The sequence below is a fragment of the Molothrus ater genome, chromosome 8 (genome assembly GCF_012460135.2).
Source record: "Molothrus ater isolate BHLD 08-10-18 breed brown headed cowbird chromosome 8, BPBGC_Mater_1.1, whole genome shotgun sequence".
Classification (NCBI taxonomy): Eukaryota; Metazoa; Chordata; class Aves; order Passeriformes; family Icteridae; genus Molothrus; species Molothrus ater.
The window spans coordinates 14469520-14487935 of NC_050485.2; the positions used below are offsets into that span (position 1 = coordinate 14469520).

Consider the following 18416-nt stretch of genomic DNA (forward strand, 5'->3'; position numbering starts at 1 on the left):
GGTAGCAAGGGCAGAGCTTTCTGTGTTCAGAAACCAGTAGCTGCTTGTGGAGCTAAATGCTGATGGCTCATGGAGTTACAGCTGAGCTGGGTACGTTTGGTTTAGTGATGAGTGTCATTTTTGGCCTGTGCCCTTCTGTACAGAACCATAGATGACAAAAAACCAGAGGTGCCCTTTGGGGTGCCAGTCCCCTCCATTTTCGATGTGATGTCTTGTTTTGGGGGGAAGGGAAAGAGTTTCTTTGCAAAGACCTGCTGCTTCCCTGCTTTTTCTGCCAAGAGCTGCTCCTTGCTTTTCTCTACTAGAGCTCAGTTGCTGGGGTACCACAGCATTCAGGGCCATGTGCAGTCCTTGCTGCCCAGGAGGACCTTGCACAAATCTTTAGCTTTATATCTCAGATCTACAACCTTCACCTGTGATTAGGGCAAGAGTTCATCTTGTGCAGGTCTAGCTGTTTGCCCCATAATTTCACATCCTATTACTATGATAGCATTTCTTCAGTACTCTGATGCATTTTAGTAGACATGTCCTCAACAGTGGACTAATGCAAAAGAGAAATCAAATGTTTCAGATTGTTTAGGGGTTTTTTTTCTCTCCACCAGCTATCAAGTTTCTCTTCTGTGGGACTTCTGCTCCTTAGGGGGCTGTTTCTTAGCTGCTTATCCCTTTCACCCATCAGCAAAAGTGCAGGCAGCCATCAGGCAGGAAGATTACTGCCAGAGGATCACAGTCTTAGACAGCTTTACCCTTTTATCATAAGGTTTTTTCAGTGAGCTCATTGTCTAAAATATCACCATAGATTTTTGGCTGTCAGCCTCTATTACCCAGATAAATTTTTTCCCTTATATCCACACTGAAAATTAAATTTGGGGAGGGAGGAAGAATGGCCTTTATATTTATCTTTCTCTTATACTTAGAGAACTCAAGTTAAAACATGTATATTCAGATTGTATCAAGAATTAATAGGCTAAAAAGGAAAGCTTCATATGAAATTTTAATTCTTATTAGTATATAATAGAAATGTATTACAGGTTGGCATACTGGGTGTAGTTTTGCAACAGTAGAAAGTCTTGGAGAAACTTAGAATTATTGTAATAAATTCTAAAACTGAATTGTTCAGCGAGGAAAATTAGCGCTTGCACACAGAGAACTGATGAGATTTAGGGAGTGAATTTGGTTAGTGACTGACCTTATCCATCTTGGAAATAAAAGGAAAATAGATAAAGTTTGTAATAGAATTGGTTTGTCTTACTTGTAAATTGTCAATACAAAAGAATCTGTAACAAGATTTTTTCTTGAAAGGAAAAGGTTACCTCTCATCCCTTCGCTTCCTATGGGGCTGTTTCAAGCCTAAAATTCAATGAATATGTTGTAGTGAATGTACTTAGATATGGCTTTGAGAGTTTGTTAGATTTGGGTTCTGGAGGTAGCTGGCACAAATCCCAAGTTCCCTGCAGATAAACAGAAAAGATAGTTTCTTAGGATACCCAAGTTAAAATTAATTTACCTTCAGAAATAAGATCTTGCTGTTTAAAAGTGCTAATCAAATTTTCACCTAATAACAAGTAGTACTTACTAAGGATATTGGCATCTTCACTCCTGCCGTAACCAGAGACAACACAAGAGCTGTGTAAGGTTATACATTTGTTTTTTTGATTGTTAGGGTTTTTTTGCAGGTAACTCTTCAGCATTCAGCTCATTTTATTTGAGGATATTTATTTCCATTACTTTTTGATTGAGATTTCACCTTTCACTCACCAACCTAACACTGAGAGCTCAGCCTCAGAGTTAGAGCACATAGCTTTGCATCCCTTTTCATGATGAGTGATTACACCTAATTCATCGCTTTATTTCTAATCTCGTGCAAAACCAGTGCCAGTGTAGCATTAATGGTGTAGAATCAAGTACTCAAAATAGGTCAGTCAGACATGTTGAACAGTCTTTTTTTCCTTTTCTGTCTTTTTTCATCTCTGTGTATGCAGGAGATGATCTCACCAGGGTTAAATGCCAAAAGTCAAATGATGTAAATATCATGCAGTTGTAATATATAATGGGCTGCATCTATTTCACTTTGCATTCATTAAAATCCTTGTGCTATGGACATTCCACTAGCAGAAGAAAATTATTTTGTTCATCTTTATTACAATCAGAATTGTCTAACAGTTCTTCCCAAGAAAAAATCACTGTGAAATATTTTATGAACTTCTGCCAGCAGAAGTCAGCTTGCTTTGTTCCCAGTCTGAGATGGAAATCTGTGCAATTAACCTTGACTCTGTCCTCTCTGTAAACGATAGCAGATAAAAACTTCTGCTTCTGGTTTGGGAACCTAAGAGTCTTGAATCCCTTTTAAAAGGGAAATTCTACCCAGACAGACCCAAGTCTTAAGGAAGAAAACTTGGTGTCTTTTAAAAGTAGCTGAGACTTAGAAAAAACCATGATATTTTATGTGAAGTAATCCATATGCCCTTAAAGATGTTGAAACAGAGTTGTCTGGGGTGGGTTTATCTATATCATGTATTTGCAAAGACTTCTTTAGAGGTTAATATGTTTATATTGCATTTTGTCATGTTAATCTCTGCAATGGAAGAGGCAATATCCTTGTGGTTACAGAAAGAACAAGGGTCTTGACTTACTCAAGGTCAAAGAAGAAATCTGTGAACTGTGCCTTGTAGCATCTCAGCCTTTTCTCTCTGCCTTAGCACAAGCCACAGCATATGGCAGAGAATCTGTGCAGTAGGTTTTTGCAAGTGCAAGAACAGAGAAAACTCTTGGGAGAGTGGAATGTCTGATGCTGAGGCAATCACAGATTTTGTGGAACATGCAGGCTTTTTTTATTCTCTTCATGAATTAAATTTAGAATGCTGTATATAGTTCAGTACTTCTCACACATAAATCTACCTATATTGAGAAACATGCTTTAACTACTCTTTTTTATCTTATGGGAATCTGTATTTTATTGAAAAATCTTGATGTTGTGGATGAGGCTTCCATGTATTCCTCCTCCCTTGTCGTCTGTGGCACTTTGAGGCTGCTGGACACCAAAGAGAGCTTAAGTGACAAATGATACTTTTGAGGTTCACTTCAGAAGTGAGGGTCTGGCTCTGCAGGATATTCCAATACTATCTGGAATTGAGGTGTGGCAGGAAAGGCATGGGCAGGGCATGGAGGGAAATGGAAAAAGTCTGGCAGTGAGGTCACAGCAGAGATCACAGCGCCAATTCACTGCCTCTGCATGGCTCAGTTTTTGCATGGGGACAAAAAAACCCCCAAAGCCCTGCCTGTAATCTATTGCTGCCCTGTAATCTGTTGAGGAAAAGCTGGCTCTGTGCACATGGAAAGCTACTGGGTTTCATGTGTACCAATGACAAGATAAAGGGTTTCCCATATTTGTTTGTAGTGTGTTGTTACCTGCAGTAATGCAGAGTGGGTTCTTTTAGGAGAAGGGAGTGAGGAAGGTAAGGGGATGCTGGGTGCAGCTAGGGTTTGTGCTTTTGGGGCTGGGAGTAAAAATTTCAGCATAAAAATTAATCTGCGCCTTTATTCATTTTCATGGGGGGTTTTTTCTTCACAGAGCAAAGGTTAAGTAATGCATTTGTATGGTAAATGTCGTAATTTCTCAGTTGGCTTGGTTTGAATAGTCAGTAATTATTCTCTGTGATGCTTGTGACCGTATTGAGATTTTATTCAAAAGGCATTGGAATAAGCACAAGGGGGAAAGTTACTATTTTTGTTTTGTTACTGTTTTGTGTAGGCCATGTGCACAATGCTGTTCTTCATATTTGAAATCCCTTTCAAAGATATTTCAATTCCAAACACACAATAGAACCAGAGGATCCAGTGATTATGGCTGGTAATGATATTGTGGATTTAGGTGCTGACAAAGCCTAGCATAATCTGTTTTAATTAACTAATTTTTTTCCTCAGTAATATGGTTATAATCGTACTCAAGGACCTTGTACCAGCATTCTTCCTTTTATAATAAAGTCAAAAAGAAGAGACCAGTTTCAGCTTATGTACAATAAAAAAACCATATCCTTTAGAAATGATTGTCATGAGAAAAATGTGTCCACCCTACACTTTTTAATCCTCTAAAGACATACATGTATGCTTCAGTGGGTCTTTCCATTTGCATAAACAGGATACAGTCTGTAAATTTTAAAGAGCAAGAGAATTAAAAAACCCAAACCCCCAGTACCTGGAATATAACATATACTTTTTTTTCATAATGTATGTGAAATTTAACTGTGCTGTGAGCAATGGGTCACCAGTAGTAATTTTGTGCTTCATAGTAGCAGCAAATGAGTGAGATAAGCTTAGAAAACTTCATAGCAGGTTGGAAAAGAAGAAACAATCAGCAGCATAATTGAGAATGGGCTCCACATGTAACAGGGCACACAGTGCATGGGGACTTTTCTTTGAGAGCTCAGCCTTGCAACAGGCACCATGTTCCTTGTGAGTTTGTCTTTATTTTAGTTTTGAGAAGACCTTTCTTTCCATAATTTTATTAAACAAATAGTCTGCATCTAAACAGTTTATTACATTACTTTTCAGCACTGTGGTTGTATTTCTCACAGTAGAGGTTGTTTATTTTCTGCAATTTGAATCCTTGGTGAAATTCACATTCTGTAGTCTTAATCCTCCAGTGGATTATCCAGGAGTACCCATGGCAGTTTATATTTTGGTTTTTAGCAGAATATTTTCTTGGCTGCTCATTAAATGAGGAATCCTCTCCTGAGAGTATTTGTTTCAACAGACTGTAATTGAGGTGATGTACTTCACAAGGAATATATGAATATATGTGAATAAAGAGAGACTTATCATTTCAGTCACACTTGGGTTTACCTTGGGAAGTTAGTTTCCATATGTAAATACGTGTGTGCACCAGTTGATGCAAATCCTTGAGTGAAGGAGAAGGAATTTGCAGTTCTTCTCTTTTCTACACTTTGGATTTCTCCAGGTTTCTGTTCTGTGAGGGCTCAAGTGCTTGGCTACAGCCATCTCCAGATTCAAGCCATTTTTGATGCTCCTTGTCTGGAAAGGATCTCAGCTGTGCTACCTCTGCTTAGCACAATAGTGAAGTTAGATCAAGGCAGCCATGAGGAGATCTTCACAGTTTGCAGAGAGGGACAGATTGCATTGCTGTTAGTAAGAAGGTGAATTTTAAATAAAGCCAGTGCAGCAGATTAGAGAATGGAAAAATGCCAAACTGATTATACTTAAAGATGTTGGAGACAAAAAATGGTGGAATCCAATACATAAATAAATATTTACAGGATGTAAAAAACGAACAAAGGTGCCTAGAGAAATAGAGTACGGGTAATCAATAAGTACTTCTTTAAATATGCACTATACAAAGTAAACAAAAAGGAGAGAAAATATTGATCAACATGTGTTGAAAGCTGGTGACAGGGATTAATCTGACTGCACAAAAGACTCAAAACTCCGCATAGTTGTTTTAGCAAGATAATATTGTCTGGTCTCTGAATTGCTTTTATCTTGGCAAGGCTTATTCTAAAGCATCTTTAACAAGGCAGTGATCGCTATTCAGGACTGACAAAAGAGCATAGCTGTATTAAACTCACAATTTCTCAAAAAGAAATAGCAAGAGAAAAAATAAAGTATTTAATGAGGACTGTTGAAAGAAAATCAAAATTAAGCCTAGTGCACACATTATTCAAATCAATTTATTTTCATGACCAGATTTTTTTAAATTGTTATTTATATGGAATGTTTAAGTGAAACTGCAGTTCATAACTGTGTATGGTCTAGTTGGGGCTTAGGCAGGAGGTGCTGACATCTGTATTCAGGCAGAACAGGTTAACAATTGCTGAAATGAAGAGTTTTTGAATAAGTTTCAGTGTGATTACATCAATGTAAGAATTCAAATTTGTTAGATTTGTGCATTACTGTGGAAATGGAAGGAGGTGGGTAACTCTGTTTGCACAATTGCTTTTAACAGCAAACAAATAAACAAAACAAAACAAAAGACATTAAACCCCAAACATTTAGTTCAGTGCCAGTAAGGATTTACTGTCTAGATCCAGATTTTGTACCTCCCTGAGAGGAATAGGCCTAAAGCTGTACTGGAATCACATTTAGTGCAATGTGAACAGGATCTCCTTTTGAATTACAAGTTCTCCAGTTATATTTTAGACAGGTGAAAAAACTATTTGCTTCTTTTAATTTTTAAGATAGTGTTTTAGAAATACAATTTTTAGAATTTCAAATTTAAATGATGGGGAAATGTCAGCAGAAGCTGAGGATATTTTCTATCTTAGATCACTGTAGTGTTGTTTGAGAAAGCAAGTAGACAAGTAATTAAAAAAATCAAGATTTGATACTGTAATTTTATTTTTAATAGCTTCCAAAATAATAACTGGATCTTGAAAGAGACAGATGCTTGTGCTTAAGATTCCAAATGTTTAGTAACAGCGCTGTGATATTCATTCTTGTAAAATTATTAATTAGTACTGATTAGGGTACTGCACATAGTCTTTAGTGATTTGCCTAGATTTACCTTGGTGTTTTCATACAATATTTGTTATGAACCTGAGAGTTCCAAACTTGGAGCTGCTGCCACCGACTTGGCGTGTGTGCCTGGTGTTCCCATGGATGGGGGTGCCTGCACTGAGAGCTCCAGCCTAGGCAGGAAGTGTGGGTTTGTCAGCATCCAGGGCTTGGACTGTGCTCTGATAATGCCACGTGTTGCCTTTCCACCTGGAATTCGTGGATGAAAATACTGGCTTGCACTTTGCATGTTTGGAGAAACTGATCTTTGAAGATGGCAATCTCTTTGGCATGTTCACATTTTGAACTAGAAAAGTGGTTGGAAGAATAAACATAAAATCTAATGCTTAAGAAGCTGTTGAATTGAATGTGTGAATCTCCAGCTGCTTATGAGCTCCTGTCTGCTGTCACGAAGGAGTGTTTTCTCTTATTTCCTTAGCTTTTTTCTTTTTTTTTTTTTTACTTTCATTCTTTTACTGTTTTAAAGTTATTTAGAATATTATGAGATTTATAAAGAAAATCTGTTGTTTTTTTTTTAAAATAAACACCTATCAAAGCAATATCTGGTGCTTCATAGCAAGAGAGTCATTGGGTTCCATGCAAGTTCATTGAGTTTATTTTTTACTCTGGTGTGTTTTGCATAAGCTTCAGGACATGGGAGCAAGGCATTGTAATCAATGCCTAAATCAAATCAAAAAACCTTACTCATTCAAATCAAAAAACCCTTACATTTTTGGGGTAGCTAAAGGAGGACTCTGACTCTTGTGGGACATCAGAAGAGCTCTGATTGTTCTTTCCTTAGGCCAAAAAAACTCCGTGGTGGTAGGACTCTTTATCCTATTGATGGTAAAATCTTTGTTAAGAAAAGCTGAAAAACAGCATGTATGGCAGAGAAAAGATTAAACTGTCCTGACTGTCATTACTATGTATCTCTCAGAGTGTACTGGGGCCATTTTCTAAAACTTCTGAGGAAGCCCCAGCTGCATGAACCTTACTAGAGGGGGGGAGGTTCAGAGAAGCACCCATTCTGTGGAGGAATTTATCCAGGCCAGATCTCCAAGAATCTGTGCATCATTAGTGAAGCCATGAGGTGCTGCAGCTGCCTTTTGGCAGGTGTGTTCTGTGCTTGCCTAACGTGCCCTTTGCTGCCCACAGAGAGCGAGGAGGTGTACCAGCGCCAGGTGCTGTCCATCGCCTGCATCGTCTTCGGCATCGTCGTGGTGGGCATGCTGTGTGCAGCCTTCTACTTCAAAACAAAGTAAGAGCCTTCCTCTGCTGTGTCTGGGGTTTAGCTGCTGTCCTCTTTACAGCCTTACAGCCCTTCAGCTTCTCCCCTCCTTCTGAAGTGGCTGTTTTCTCTGGTCCAACTACAGCAGTTCCCCATGGCTGCCAGAAGTCCTCCCCAAAACATAGACAGGAGCAATGTGTGTACATTCTTTCTATTTTCTGATATCACAAAAGAATAGATTGTGTCATATCCACTTTTTTTTTTTGATAGTAATAATTGTGTCATTTACCATCACTGCAATAATCACTTTGCTCTTCTGAAAACAATAGGTTAAACATACCATCTCCTTTTTTTGCATTTCATTTCATATCCCTGAATGTCCATTTCTGTATGCTGAGAGCAAAAGTAAAGTTAGAAATGTAGAAACAAGTCCTCTGCAGATATCTGTAACCTGTAGCTAATACAGCAGCCTGTTGATGAAGATGCATATGAGTGCCTGTAACACAGAAGCACTTTGACCTATTCAAGTAGTGAAATCATCTGGACTAAACTATTTTCAAGTGAAATACTGTCCACTCTGTTCTTTTCCCGACTGAATATTATTTTATAATATTTATTTTGATATGTGTAATCTGAGTTGCAAAAACCTCATAGCAGTTACATGACATGCTTGTCAGTGCCCCTGTATCAATAAATATCTTCTATATGGTGGTCATCCTTCATTCCAGCTGGAGTTAATGAGAGAACACAAATCAATATAAAAAAGTACCTGCATGAGGCTAGTCAGGGTGGCTGAGCATCAAAAATGTGAAGAATGGCACTATTTAAAAGTTTGGATGTTTGTCTGAAACCCTCTTTCTAGAATTTATTTTAATGTGTAGTAAATCTAACAAGGATTAGGTTTTATTTAGAAAAATACTTAAATTGACTTTTCTATTGGGGGGGGAATTACCAGGTGTTTTTTACCCCTTTTTCTTCCCCTCAAACTTCAGGGGTAGACCATGAGTGGAGATCTGAGTCAGTTCACAATTTTTCCTAATTATTCTGATGTCTTGAGGGATTTTGTTAACTGTTGTGTGGACATCCAGAGTGACCATGATGCCAGCTGGGAAGGACAGACTGGCGGGACAGTTCCTCCCTGCCAACTCCTTTGCTGTAGTGTAAATGTGAGCAGAGACAGGCACTCTGGCACTGCCATTGGGAATGTCATTATGCATCTCAGATCTGCACATCTTAGAAGAAGGAGTGAGAATCTCCCTGGAAAGGCTTCTTGAGGGTTTTGCTGATGAGGAGAGTTTCAGAGAGGCAGGATGGGACTGTCAGTAGGAGGAACATGCAGTCAGTGGCTGAGCATCCTGAGAATAAGCCCCCCTGTTATTCACAGGGCCCCTCCTGCTCCTGCACTGCTGTGGGGAGTGGTGAGAGCTGGGTTGGAACAGCCTGCAAAGCACCCTGGCTTTGATCAGCTGGTGAGGAGAGCTAAGTCTGAAAATAATGAGTGGGAATAACATTTGAAAGAGGAACTTACAGGACAACAGTGCATCATAACTCAGGAGCAGGTGGGGGTGTTGTGTCTGGGGCTTTGTCTGCATTATAAATATGAGAGTTACTGAGAAGAGCTGAAATGGGCTGGTGCCAGACTCTGGGAACTGAAGTTTGGAGAGTTAGGAGAAAATGAGCACCTCAGGTTCAGTCAGGAGGCCTCAGATGGTGTTCAAGGGAGGCTGATCAGTCCCTCACACCCTGGCTGTGGCTCCATCTGGTGCTGTCCAAAGAGGAAATAAAAGTGTCTGGGCTGGGTCTCATGGAGCCCAGGTAAACCTGTAAATGTAACATTGGCCGGTGTCTTAAGGATGCAAAACCCAACGGATCTGAAGTGCTTCAACACTTACCATATGTTAACTTTGAGTCAGCAGGTTTTTGGGAGCTTCTTTATCAGGCATATGGACCCTGACTGTGCTTAAGAATTATCCAAGGGTTATCTTGGGGTTTCATTTGACGTACAAAAAATGTAGAATATATTGCTAACAGATTTAGAAACTCTGAATAGTGCATCCATTAAGAGGGAAGTTTCCATGAAGATCCTGACTTACTTAGTCTGACAATTCTATAATACCAGCTGCTAGAAATAGTCACTTCCCTATAAGCCATTGAATTAAAAGTCCTTTTTTAAAATAGACTCAATCTGAGAAAGTTTAGGACTATAATTAAACTCTGTGCCCTTCCAATTATTCCTTTTAGGTTAATCAAGAAAGTGCTGGAAGTGTTAGCAGCAGATGAAGAGTACAGTAATGGGCTGCCCTTTACAGCTTAGACTTTTACAAATGACTAGTGACTTTATTTCTTGCTGAAGAAAGAACACTTCATTGCCAAATAACTCTAAAGTAGAACACATAAGGCCCATTTGTTTGAAAACAAAACTTATAAAATAAATTTATTAATCAGCAAGTAACTTTGAATTATTAATGATTTCTAGTTTTATAGCTGTGTATCCTGTAGTTTGGCCAAATGAATATGCATAAACCTGATATTAATGTTAGGTTGCATGAACATAAAAGGAAATTAATGATTGGATTGTTTTTCTCAGCAAATTACCTTCAGGAATTTCAATTGTAATGTTAAAGACTACAGTAGTGAGGCTGAATTTCTGCAGTTTACTTACACGTGTTTATAAATATAGAAACAACTCTATTTATTTTTATAAATAAAACCAAAAATGTTTGTTATTTTCCTGATTAAATTATCATTTTATATGTGTATGAAAGGTTCCCAAAATCTGATGCTGTGATCATGTTTCACTATCATTGTTCATACCTTACATAAAGTCATGCCAAAAATTCCTGAGGATTCCATAACCATTCTGGAGACCAAGCAAGAGGCTGGTTCTCCAGTAGGACATAGGAATAGATGTGCTAACTTCCTTAAGTGGATGTAATTTAGCTGGTCAGAAAATAGTTGTTCTTAAAAACACTAAAGTTCCTTTTATTAATCTCCCCTGGAATTTTATGAGAAGCTGAAGAGCTCATTTGGACATTTTACAAATGAAATTGTTCAATTTCATTGGATTCAAAAATTAGTGGATATTAAAAACATTTTTAAAAGAGATGTTTCAGACTCAACTGACTAATTTAATTTGACACTATATTTCTTCAGATAATATATCTATTTAGATTATTCTAATATTTATTCTACCAGTTTTGGCTAAAGAAAATCTTGAACATTTTTGTGAAATTATTTTGAGAAATTATTTCCTCACCTACCTCTATTCATAGATGTTACTAATTCTGAGCTCCTAGCAATACTCAAAACATGCCACTCATATTTGTAACATGGTTACAATATAAATTCATTCCTTTCCATTTGCTTCAAAATAGGATGCAAGTAGAAAGCCTAAGAGGTGCTTGGAGTTCTGGATTTGTTATGGCTTATGACCTGTACTCAGGAAACGAGCTGTAACAAATACATCTAACAGGTACTTACAATTGGTTGAATTCAAGCAAATGCTTACATTGTGTCACACTGAACCAAAACTAAGGGACTCAAGAAATATTAAAACTATGTTATTAAAATTGAATATCTGAACTGTGATACTTCTCACCACTTACTGTCATTTTGAGGGAACTTGTCCTCTCTCCCAGCCCTCTCCACTGAACACATAAGTCATTTTCTTCTGCTTTCATACGGTTTCCAGCAGTAGACAGAGATTCCACTGTGAATAAGAAATTCAGATTAATTTTATATTTCATTCAGTGTCAAATTCACTGACACAAGATTCTATCAAGCTTAATGATGTCATAAGGGTTTCCAAAATCAAATCACAAGAAATTTTTCAAAATGCTGCTGAAGCTGCTTTGCTAAAATTCAAATTTCAGTATAGAAAGGCTGTATTTTCTTTAACTCTTAAAAATACTTGCCAGAAATCACTTCCTTTGGCAGTTTGGCTCAGCACCAGTTGCTGTCCAAAACCTGCTGGTGGTATAATGAAATGCTGCTACTGGTGAGTCCTTGACATTCCTGGGTTGTTTCCAAGGCCATGGAAGGCTCACTGCTGGAGATGCATCTACTGGAGAGGGAAAGAAAGCAGGAAAGGAAAGAGTTAAAATTATATTGTGAAGTCTTTGCTCATCATTGTTTAAAGCTGATAGTCCCAGACCATGTAGCTTATCACCAAAAAAAACAAAAAACAAAAAAGAAACTGATAAAAGAGCTTAAATGTATTTGCTAACAGTTTTTGCCCAGCTAAGATAACTTTTTGCAGAAGATAAAAGTAATATTTAAAGTTTACTGTCTCATATCCTCTTTCATGTACAGAACTTAAAAAACTGTTTGTCACTTCCACTCAATACAGTATGGCAGAAGGTCTTTGTTAACAGTATAGTTATCTCCTGAATAATGCAAGGGATTCATCCAGAGGTATTCCTAGCTCTGACAGGGTGGATTATAGTATAATAACTCAAAAACGCATTCTCAGTGTCCATACTGACATTTTTTCCAGGTTTAAGCATATAAGCAGAAGCTGCTCTATACAAGGTGTGTTATAGGTCAAGTCTAATCAGCCAGCAGAAATCTTTGATTCTTCATCAATTTTTATAGCCAGCAGGGGCTAATGCCTGTTTTATTTGCCAAAACCCTTTTTCCAAATCAGAGCAAAATGTTTCTTTTATTATTCACGCTGACTTGCAAGCTATTGTTAAATGTGCAATAGATGATCTTACAAAACCCTGCACTAGCACAACGAGCATACTATTATAGTGATCTGAGAATAGAAGGTATTTTAAAACACAAGAGAGGGGGTTTTTTTCCCCTTTGTTAAGCCTTGCCAGGAAACAACGGCTGCACTGGAGTATCAGACATCAGTGAATTAGCTCAGCTGGCTAGCTTGGTGAAGTTTTGAACAAAGGGAGCTGTGGCTATAAAAGTATCATGGCTCTAGCAGAAGATCAAGCGAGCTCTTTCTTACATGGCTTTTATTTCTCTCTGCAGGAAGCAAACCAAGCAGATCCACGAACAGCTGAAAGAAACGCAGAATAGGAAAACCTACAGCCTAAATGCTTCCAGCATGATGGCAAAGTCAGAGTGTATGGCACAAAGCCAAGTCCAGCTGCAAAATGTAAGTAATCCTGCCAGCTACAGCACTTAATAGCCTGGCTGAGTTCCTGCTGCTGATGGCAGCACATCGTCATGCTGCTATTAACATCTGAGCAATGGGAGCCACAATTCTCACCCCTTTCATAAAATGTTTTCTATCAGGCCTCTTAATGGAAAGCAGGGATTTTTTGCTAAAGTTATTTCAATGGATCCTGGTATATTTGGTTCATGTGGCAGAGTTTGCTGAGCCCCCCAGCTCTGCATTCAGCAGTGGAAATTACTGTTATATTTTCCTGCAATACCTATAGATATCTGTATGTGTAGTGAGGGTCCTTGAACTTAAGTGATGTCACACCTTCCAATAATTTATGAACCTGCAGGAAAAAACGCAGAGATTTGTCACAGTTAATTCAGAGTGAACTCAAAATCTAGAACTAAATTTACACATGTAAACAAATGCCCAAGGGAAGACCGTGCAGATGGTCTCATTTTTCTGGTCTTTATTTAAAGGTACTTTAGTTTACAGAAAGAAATTAGTCTGTTCAAACTAAATTTGAAATATATTTAATCATTTTCTGAATGTAATTATATGTAAGTCATTACAGTCTCACAATCATGAAATATGCAAAGCGTGTTTGAAATAAGGAACTTGAAGACAACCAATTTATTTAGCCCTGGTATTTTTTTAGGAAGATATTTTTCAGTATATGTCATTCTCTTTCTCCTGCTCACACACAATCAGCACTGTCTTACTTTGAACAAAGCCTTTGGAAGAAGGATCCTGGTAAGCAATATAATAGGAAAATATAAAAGATATATAAAACCTTTCTAAATTATTTACTCCTTTAAAAAAAAAAGTATCTTAGTATTGCTTAAAGGAATGACTACCTTATTTGCCAGATTCCATCAAAATAGTGGGAGTTTAGCAAAAGTGAGCACTCATGCCCACTTAACCAATGACTTCTAAGCTCCTAGTTCACATCCAATTAATTTAAAGATAAATGTAAGCGCTTTTAACCAATTTAGAGTCAGCAGAGCCTCCCTGCTAAGACAGAGAGGCTGTGAGAGCATTGCTTGTATTCACTGAAAGTTCTGTATTCACTGCTGTGGTGCCCCTATGCTCATGATATGCTTTGTAATTCAGGAAAAATAGATACTCTTCCAAGAAAGAAGATAGCTCCACTAAATTCACATAATCACATTTTGGGGAACCTTGTGCAATTTTTTCTCTTGCTTGCGGTTCATTCGGCCTTATATTATTTCTAGCCCCTAAAAAAGAGCTGTTGGGAGTGTTGTTGGTTGTAATGATGGCAGCAAAAGGTAAAGTTCATGATCCTTTTTTTCTATCCTATGAAATAAGTCTTGGCTAACACTAAGAATATGCTCTTTGGCATTTTCTCACTGTAATTCAGTGCAATATTTTGTCATTTTCTTTTGCCACAGCCATAGCCATAATGGCTGAAAGAGCAGTTCATACATTCTGGACACAGAGATTGAACACTATTGTTATATTTACTATTTTAATCCAAATTTGATTTTCAGTTTTTATTTCTGTTCAGCCTGACATTATGAATGCTGGTAATTAACACACCATTTTCTTGTCCTTGTAGCTGCTTGCAGGCAACTGTTTTCTCCTTGCCATTAATGCATTTTCCCTTTGGGAAGATAGGAAGGAAGAAAAACAGAATGACCTTGTGCAGGATGCAGTTTAACAGTGTAATAGCAGTTTCTGTTGTTAGGAAGACTCTAGTGCAGGCATGCATGCAGGCAGCTCATGAAATACTTACAAAACTTGACAGATTGGAGGGGGGGAAAGGGCAGGGGTTTGGGAGGCAGCAGAGAAGGGACTTTGGAAAGGTATTTTGTAGGAATGGCTGAGTGACTCCCCCTCAGAGACCAGAGATCTGCCTCGGGTGTACCTGCTGGGTGGAAAGGGCAGCAGGCAGCCTGGATGGGATTCCCATCTGCAGCTGCCACTGCCTGGGCCTGGGGAGAAATCCTAGTTCTCTTCATTGCCAGGAGCTAATAAATAAACTTAAACAAATGAGGACACTTACTTTCTGGAGGCTATTCCTCCAGTCTGGCATTTTGGTTTAGGTAATCCTGGAAGTTGTTTCTTTTCTCACTCCACGTGCTCCCCCTTTAAGCAAGAGTGTTTTCCCATTTTTGCCACCTTTCTGTCTTTCCCTAGAAGATAATCCCAGATTTTTCTCTTGTCTCTTTCAATAGACCTGGTGATGCTTTCATGCTTTTCACACAGCTCTTTCTTCTGCAGAGGAAAATGCTTTTGTGGAGACCTGAGAAAAGCTGCAAAAGGTTCCTTATTCTTGATGACTATTCTGAAAGAACCATCACCTTTTGACTGAGAGGTTGCTATATTTAGTAAAGGGCCCATCTATTTTTCCAAATGTGTTACTTTAGAAGGAGCTTTAACTTATTTCCCAAGGCCCAGGGTATAGCAGACAAGGTTTCAAGTGGTTTGTGACTATAAAGACCTTGACCAATCTCAGTGAAGTAATTTTTCCTCCTGTACTCAAGTGTATTACATCTCCTCCACTCCCTGCCTCTGCTCAGTTGTGATTCTGAAAAGTGAAATAAAGGGGTGGATTTTGTCAGGACAGCTGTGTTCTCTCCAAAGTCCCGCTGCTCATCACTGGTAATTGTGCTCACCTGTCTTATCCTCAGTAGCAATTTCAGTATTCTCTTAGAGGTACAAATTAGATGAAAAATACTGTGTACTGTAAGAAGGATTCATAAATATCTGTTTGAACACAGCTCCTAGGATTTCCTGAATCTCCTCCAAGTCCACTGCTTTTCCAAAACATTCTGGCAGCAACACACTTAAATTCTTGCTAGGTGTTTCTTGCTAGGGTTTCTAGCCTCTTGGATTTAAAGACTAATGCACTGGTAATCTTGCTATAGTTCTTCAGCCAGGAAGAGATGTGCCAGTTTTTAATCCAGGATCTTTGAGGTACCCAGGAGATTGAGATTCATTTCACCTAATGCATAAAGCCTAGGGCTTCCCAAGTATTATGTACCCCATCCCAAAGAGATCATCCTGCTTTCAAGAGATATTTAAAGGACTGCAGCAGTCAGGTCTCCACATAATCAAAAGGAAGGAAATTGCCCTTCTCCCCATCTAGAGAGACAAGTGCTTGGTGCACCCTCACACACCATGCAGGTGGCAAGAGGAGCTGGGGTGGCTCCTGATTCCTACAGGAGCCACATGAAGTTAAGGGTTTCTTTTTAAATTCTCACAACTTGGTAAATATATCATGGAAAAAAAATTTAAAAGATCAGCTGAAACCTTGACATTCCTTTAGTGATTCTGAGAATTGTCATGGCTTTTTAAAGTGGCCTTTTTCATCCTCATGGTTTTTAATACCTTCTCCCATGATACTAAGGGGATCTATTAATTTCCCATCACTGTCCCTCTGAGGTGGTTAATATGCTTTTCATGCTGTTCTGTGTGGTTTCAATTTTCACTACACTTGTTTCTAGTAGCTTGCAACCACTAGCTTCAGGTTTCTGACATTCTTATAATGAGGGACCAAAAAAATGTCCCTTTTGCATCTTGTTGCCTTTTGTTCCTAGTAGTAGGAAATAAAATCTTTTCATTCAGTGTGATAGAAATGCAATTAATATATGTCAAGCTAGAGATATGTTAAATCTTTAAAGGACTACTCTGTGGGTTTAAATGAATTGCCATTTGATTTATCAGCTGAGATCAAGAGCAAATTTCCCATTTCTGTATCACATGGCTACTTAGGAAGAACTGCCAGAATAGACAAACCTGAATTTACTGTCCTCTGTCTAGAGGCAGTGTTGGCAACAAAACATACAACAAAACATAGGGGAACAGTAAGGATGTTAAATGTACCACCTGATGAGCTTTTGTGCAAGCTCAGCCCCCTCAGAAAAATCTCTGGCTCTTTTCCTCCTTGAGACAACCTCTCTGAATGTAATTTCAAGCTGACCCCTCTGCTTCTCAGTTCTTTCTGAAATGGAATCCCCACATCACCTCTCTTCCAGTGCCACGTGAATTTCTGGGCCTTTCACTATTTTGGGGAATCACTGAAGGGGAGGAGCTGAGTAGAGCCCAGGGAGGGATGGGTGCTTTGGTTTGCATAACACCAGCTGAGTAGAGCCCAGGGAGGGATGGGTGCTTTGGTTTGCATAGCACCAGCTGAGTAGAGCCAGGGGAGGGATGGGTGCTTTGGTTTGCATAGCACCAGCTGAGTAGAGCCAGGGGAGGGATGGGTGTTTGGTTTGCATAACACCAGGACAGCAGTGTCAGGCTGCTCTGGAGCATTCCAGTGGCATTTGTTATCCCTGAGCCCTGCATTTCAGAAGAGGGAATTCAAGGCATAGAGCAGAGGAGTTATGTGCTCACAGCAATGCAGCAGGTCAGTGACAAAGGCTGATTTCTTGTCTGCTGGCTCAGGCCACCTTCTCAGATTCACTTAGCATTAACTAGCAGGGGGTGGAATTTTTACTGTCAGAGAGTTGAGTAATTGCACATAATAGATTATTTTCTCCATGAAACAATGAAAAATGGAAAATTTGCAATTTTTTTTAAAGCAATCATTATTCTTTAATTTATTTAGCCATATGCCTCAGTGTTTTTCAGTAATTGCTCAAACAAGAACAGATAATTAACCAAGAAGGCAAAAAAAAACCCAAAAAACACATTAAAAACCCCAGATACAGATAAGCTTTCAGTGATGCTTTCAAGGCCTGTTACTGTAACAGGCCTTTGAAAGGGTTTCACAGCTTTTTCTCCCTCATGGCTGAGCATTCAGCAGCTCACAGTAGTCAGAGGCTTCCAAGGAGCTCAGCCCAGGTGAGAAGTGAGCTGTGAGAGCAGCAGGATGAACCCTGCTGGGATGTGGCTGGGGAATGATCCCTTGTTGTCCTCCTGGGGCACCAACTGATGCTGCTGTAAGCTCTTCACAAGAGTATGAAGGTGTTTTTCTCCAGAGGTGATCTTAGAGAATGGGTGTGGCACTTGGAGTTAAGCTAAATGAGAATAACCCAACTGTGTTTAAATATATTAAAATGTATTAATAGCATGGTGCATCCAGATCTGTTCAATTGCATTATTAGAATTCCCTGTATATTCACACCCTCAATTTAAACTAATTTCCATTTTCATTGTAATGAATGTTATGACTGTGTATTAAGTGGTGTATCTGAAAAGGGGAAAAATGTTCAGTTAGGGGGTAAAAAATACCCTTTGTAGGCTGTGCCTGGGTGGTGCTGGGTGCTGGACCTTCAGTAAAATTTGCTGATCAGCATCAGAGCAGCTTCTGGTGTGCTGGTGTTCCTCAGCTGTGATGAGGAAAGTCTCTGTGTACCACTGTTCCAGCTCACATCCACCTGAAACAAGGATATAGCAAAAGGCACAGCTTCTCTCTGCTCTTCATGATGTACTTCTTACTCTTGGTCTTATGGGCCATTCAGGCCTTCAGTTTTGTACCATGAGCAAACTCAAAAAAAGGACAGAAATAGCTTCTTGGCACTAGCAAGCCATTCTTTACATAGCTCAAATTGATTTATTCAGGTCAGAAATCAAAGCCAGTTTCATTTCTGC

At 38.9% G+C, this 18416-nt stretch overlaps 1 protein-coding gene across 3 annotated transcripts in view; it reads left to right on the top strand.

The window, feature by feature from the left end:
- The window catches only part of NRG3 (neuregulin 3), a 394400-nt gene that overhangs the window by 351878 nt on the left and 24106 nt on the right, over window positions 1-18416 (top strand). For all 3 annotated transcript variants that reach the window (XM_054515517.1, XM_036385191.2, XM_036385192.2), the window contains exons 5-6: window positions 7663-7765; window positions 12719-12845. In XM_054515517.1, coding sequence (XP_054371492.1) covers window positions 7663-7765; window positions 12719-12845 — 230 coding nt within the window. The remainder of the gene's footprint in view (window positions 1-7662; window positions 7766-12718; window positions 12846-18416) is intronic.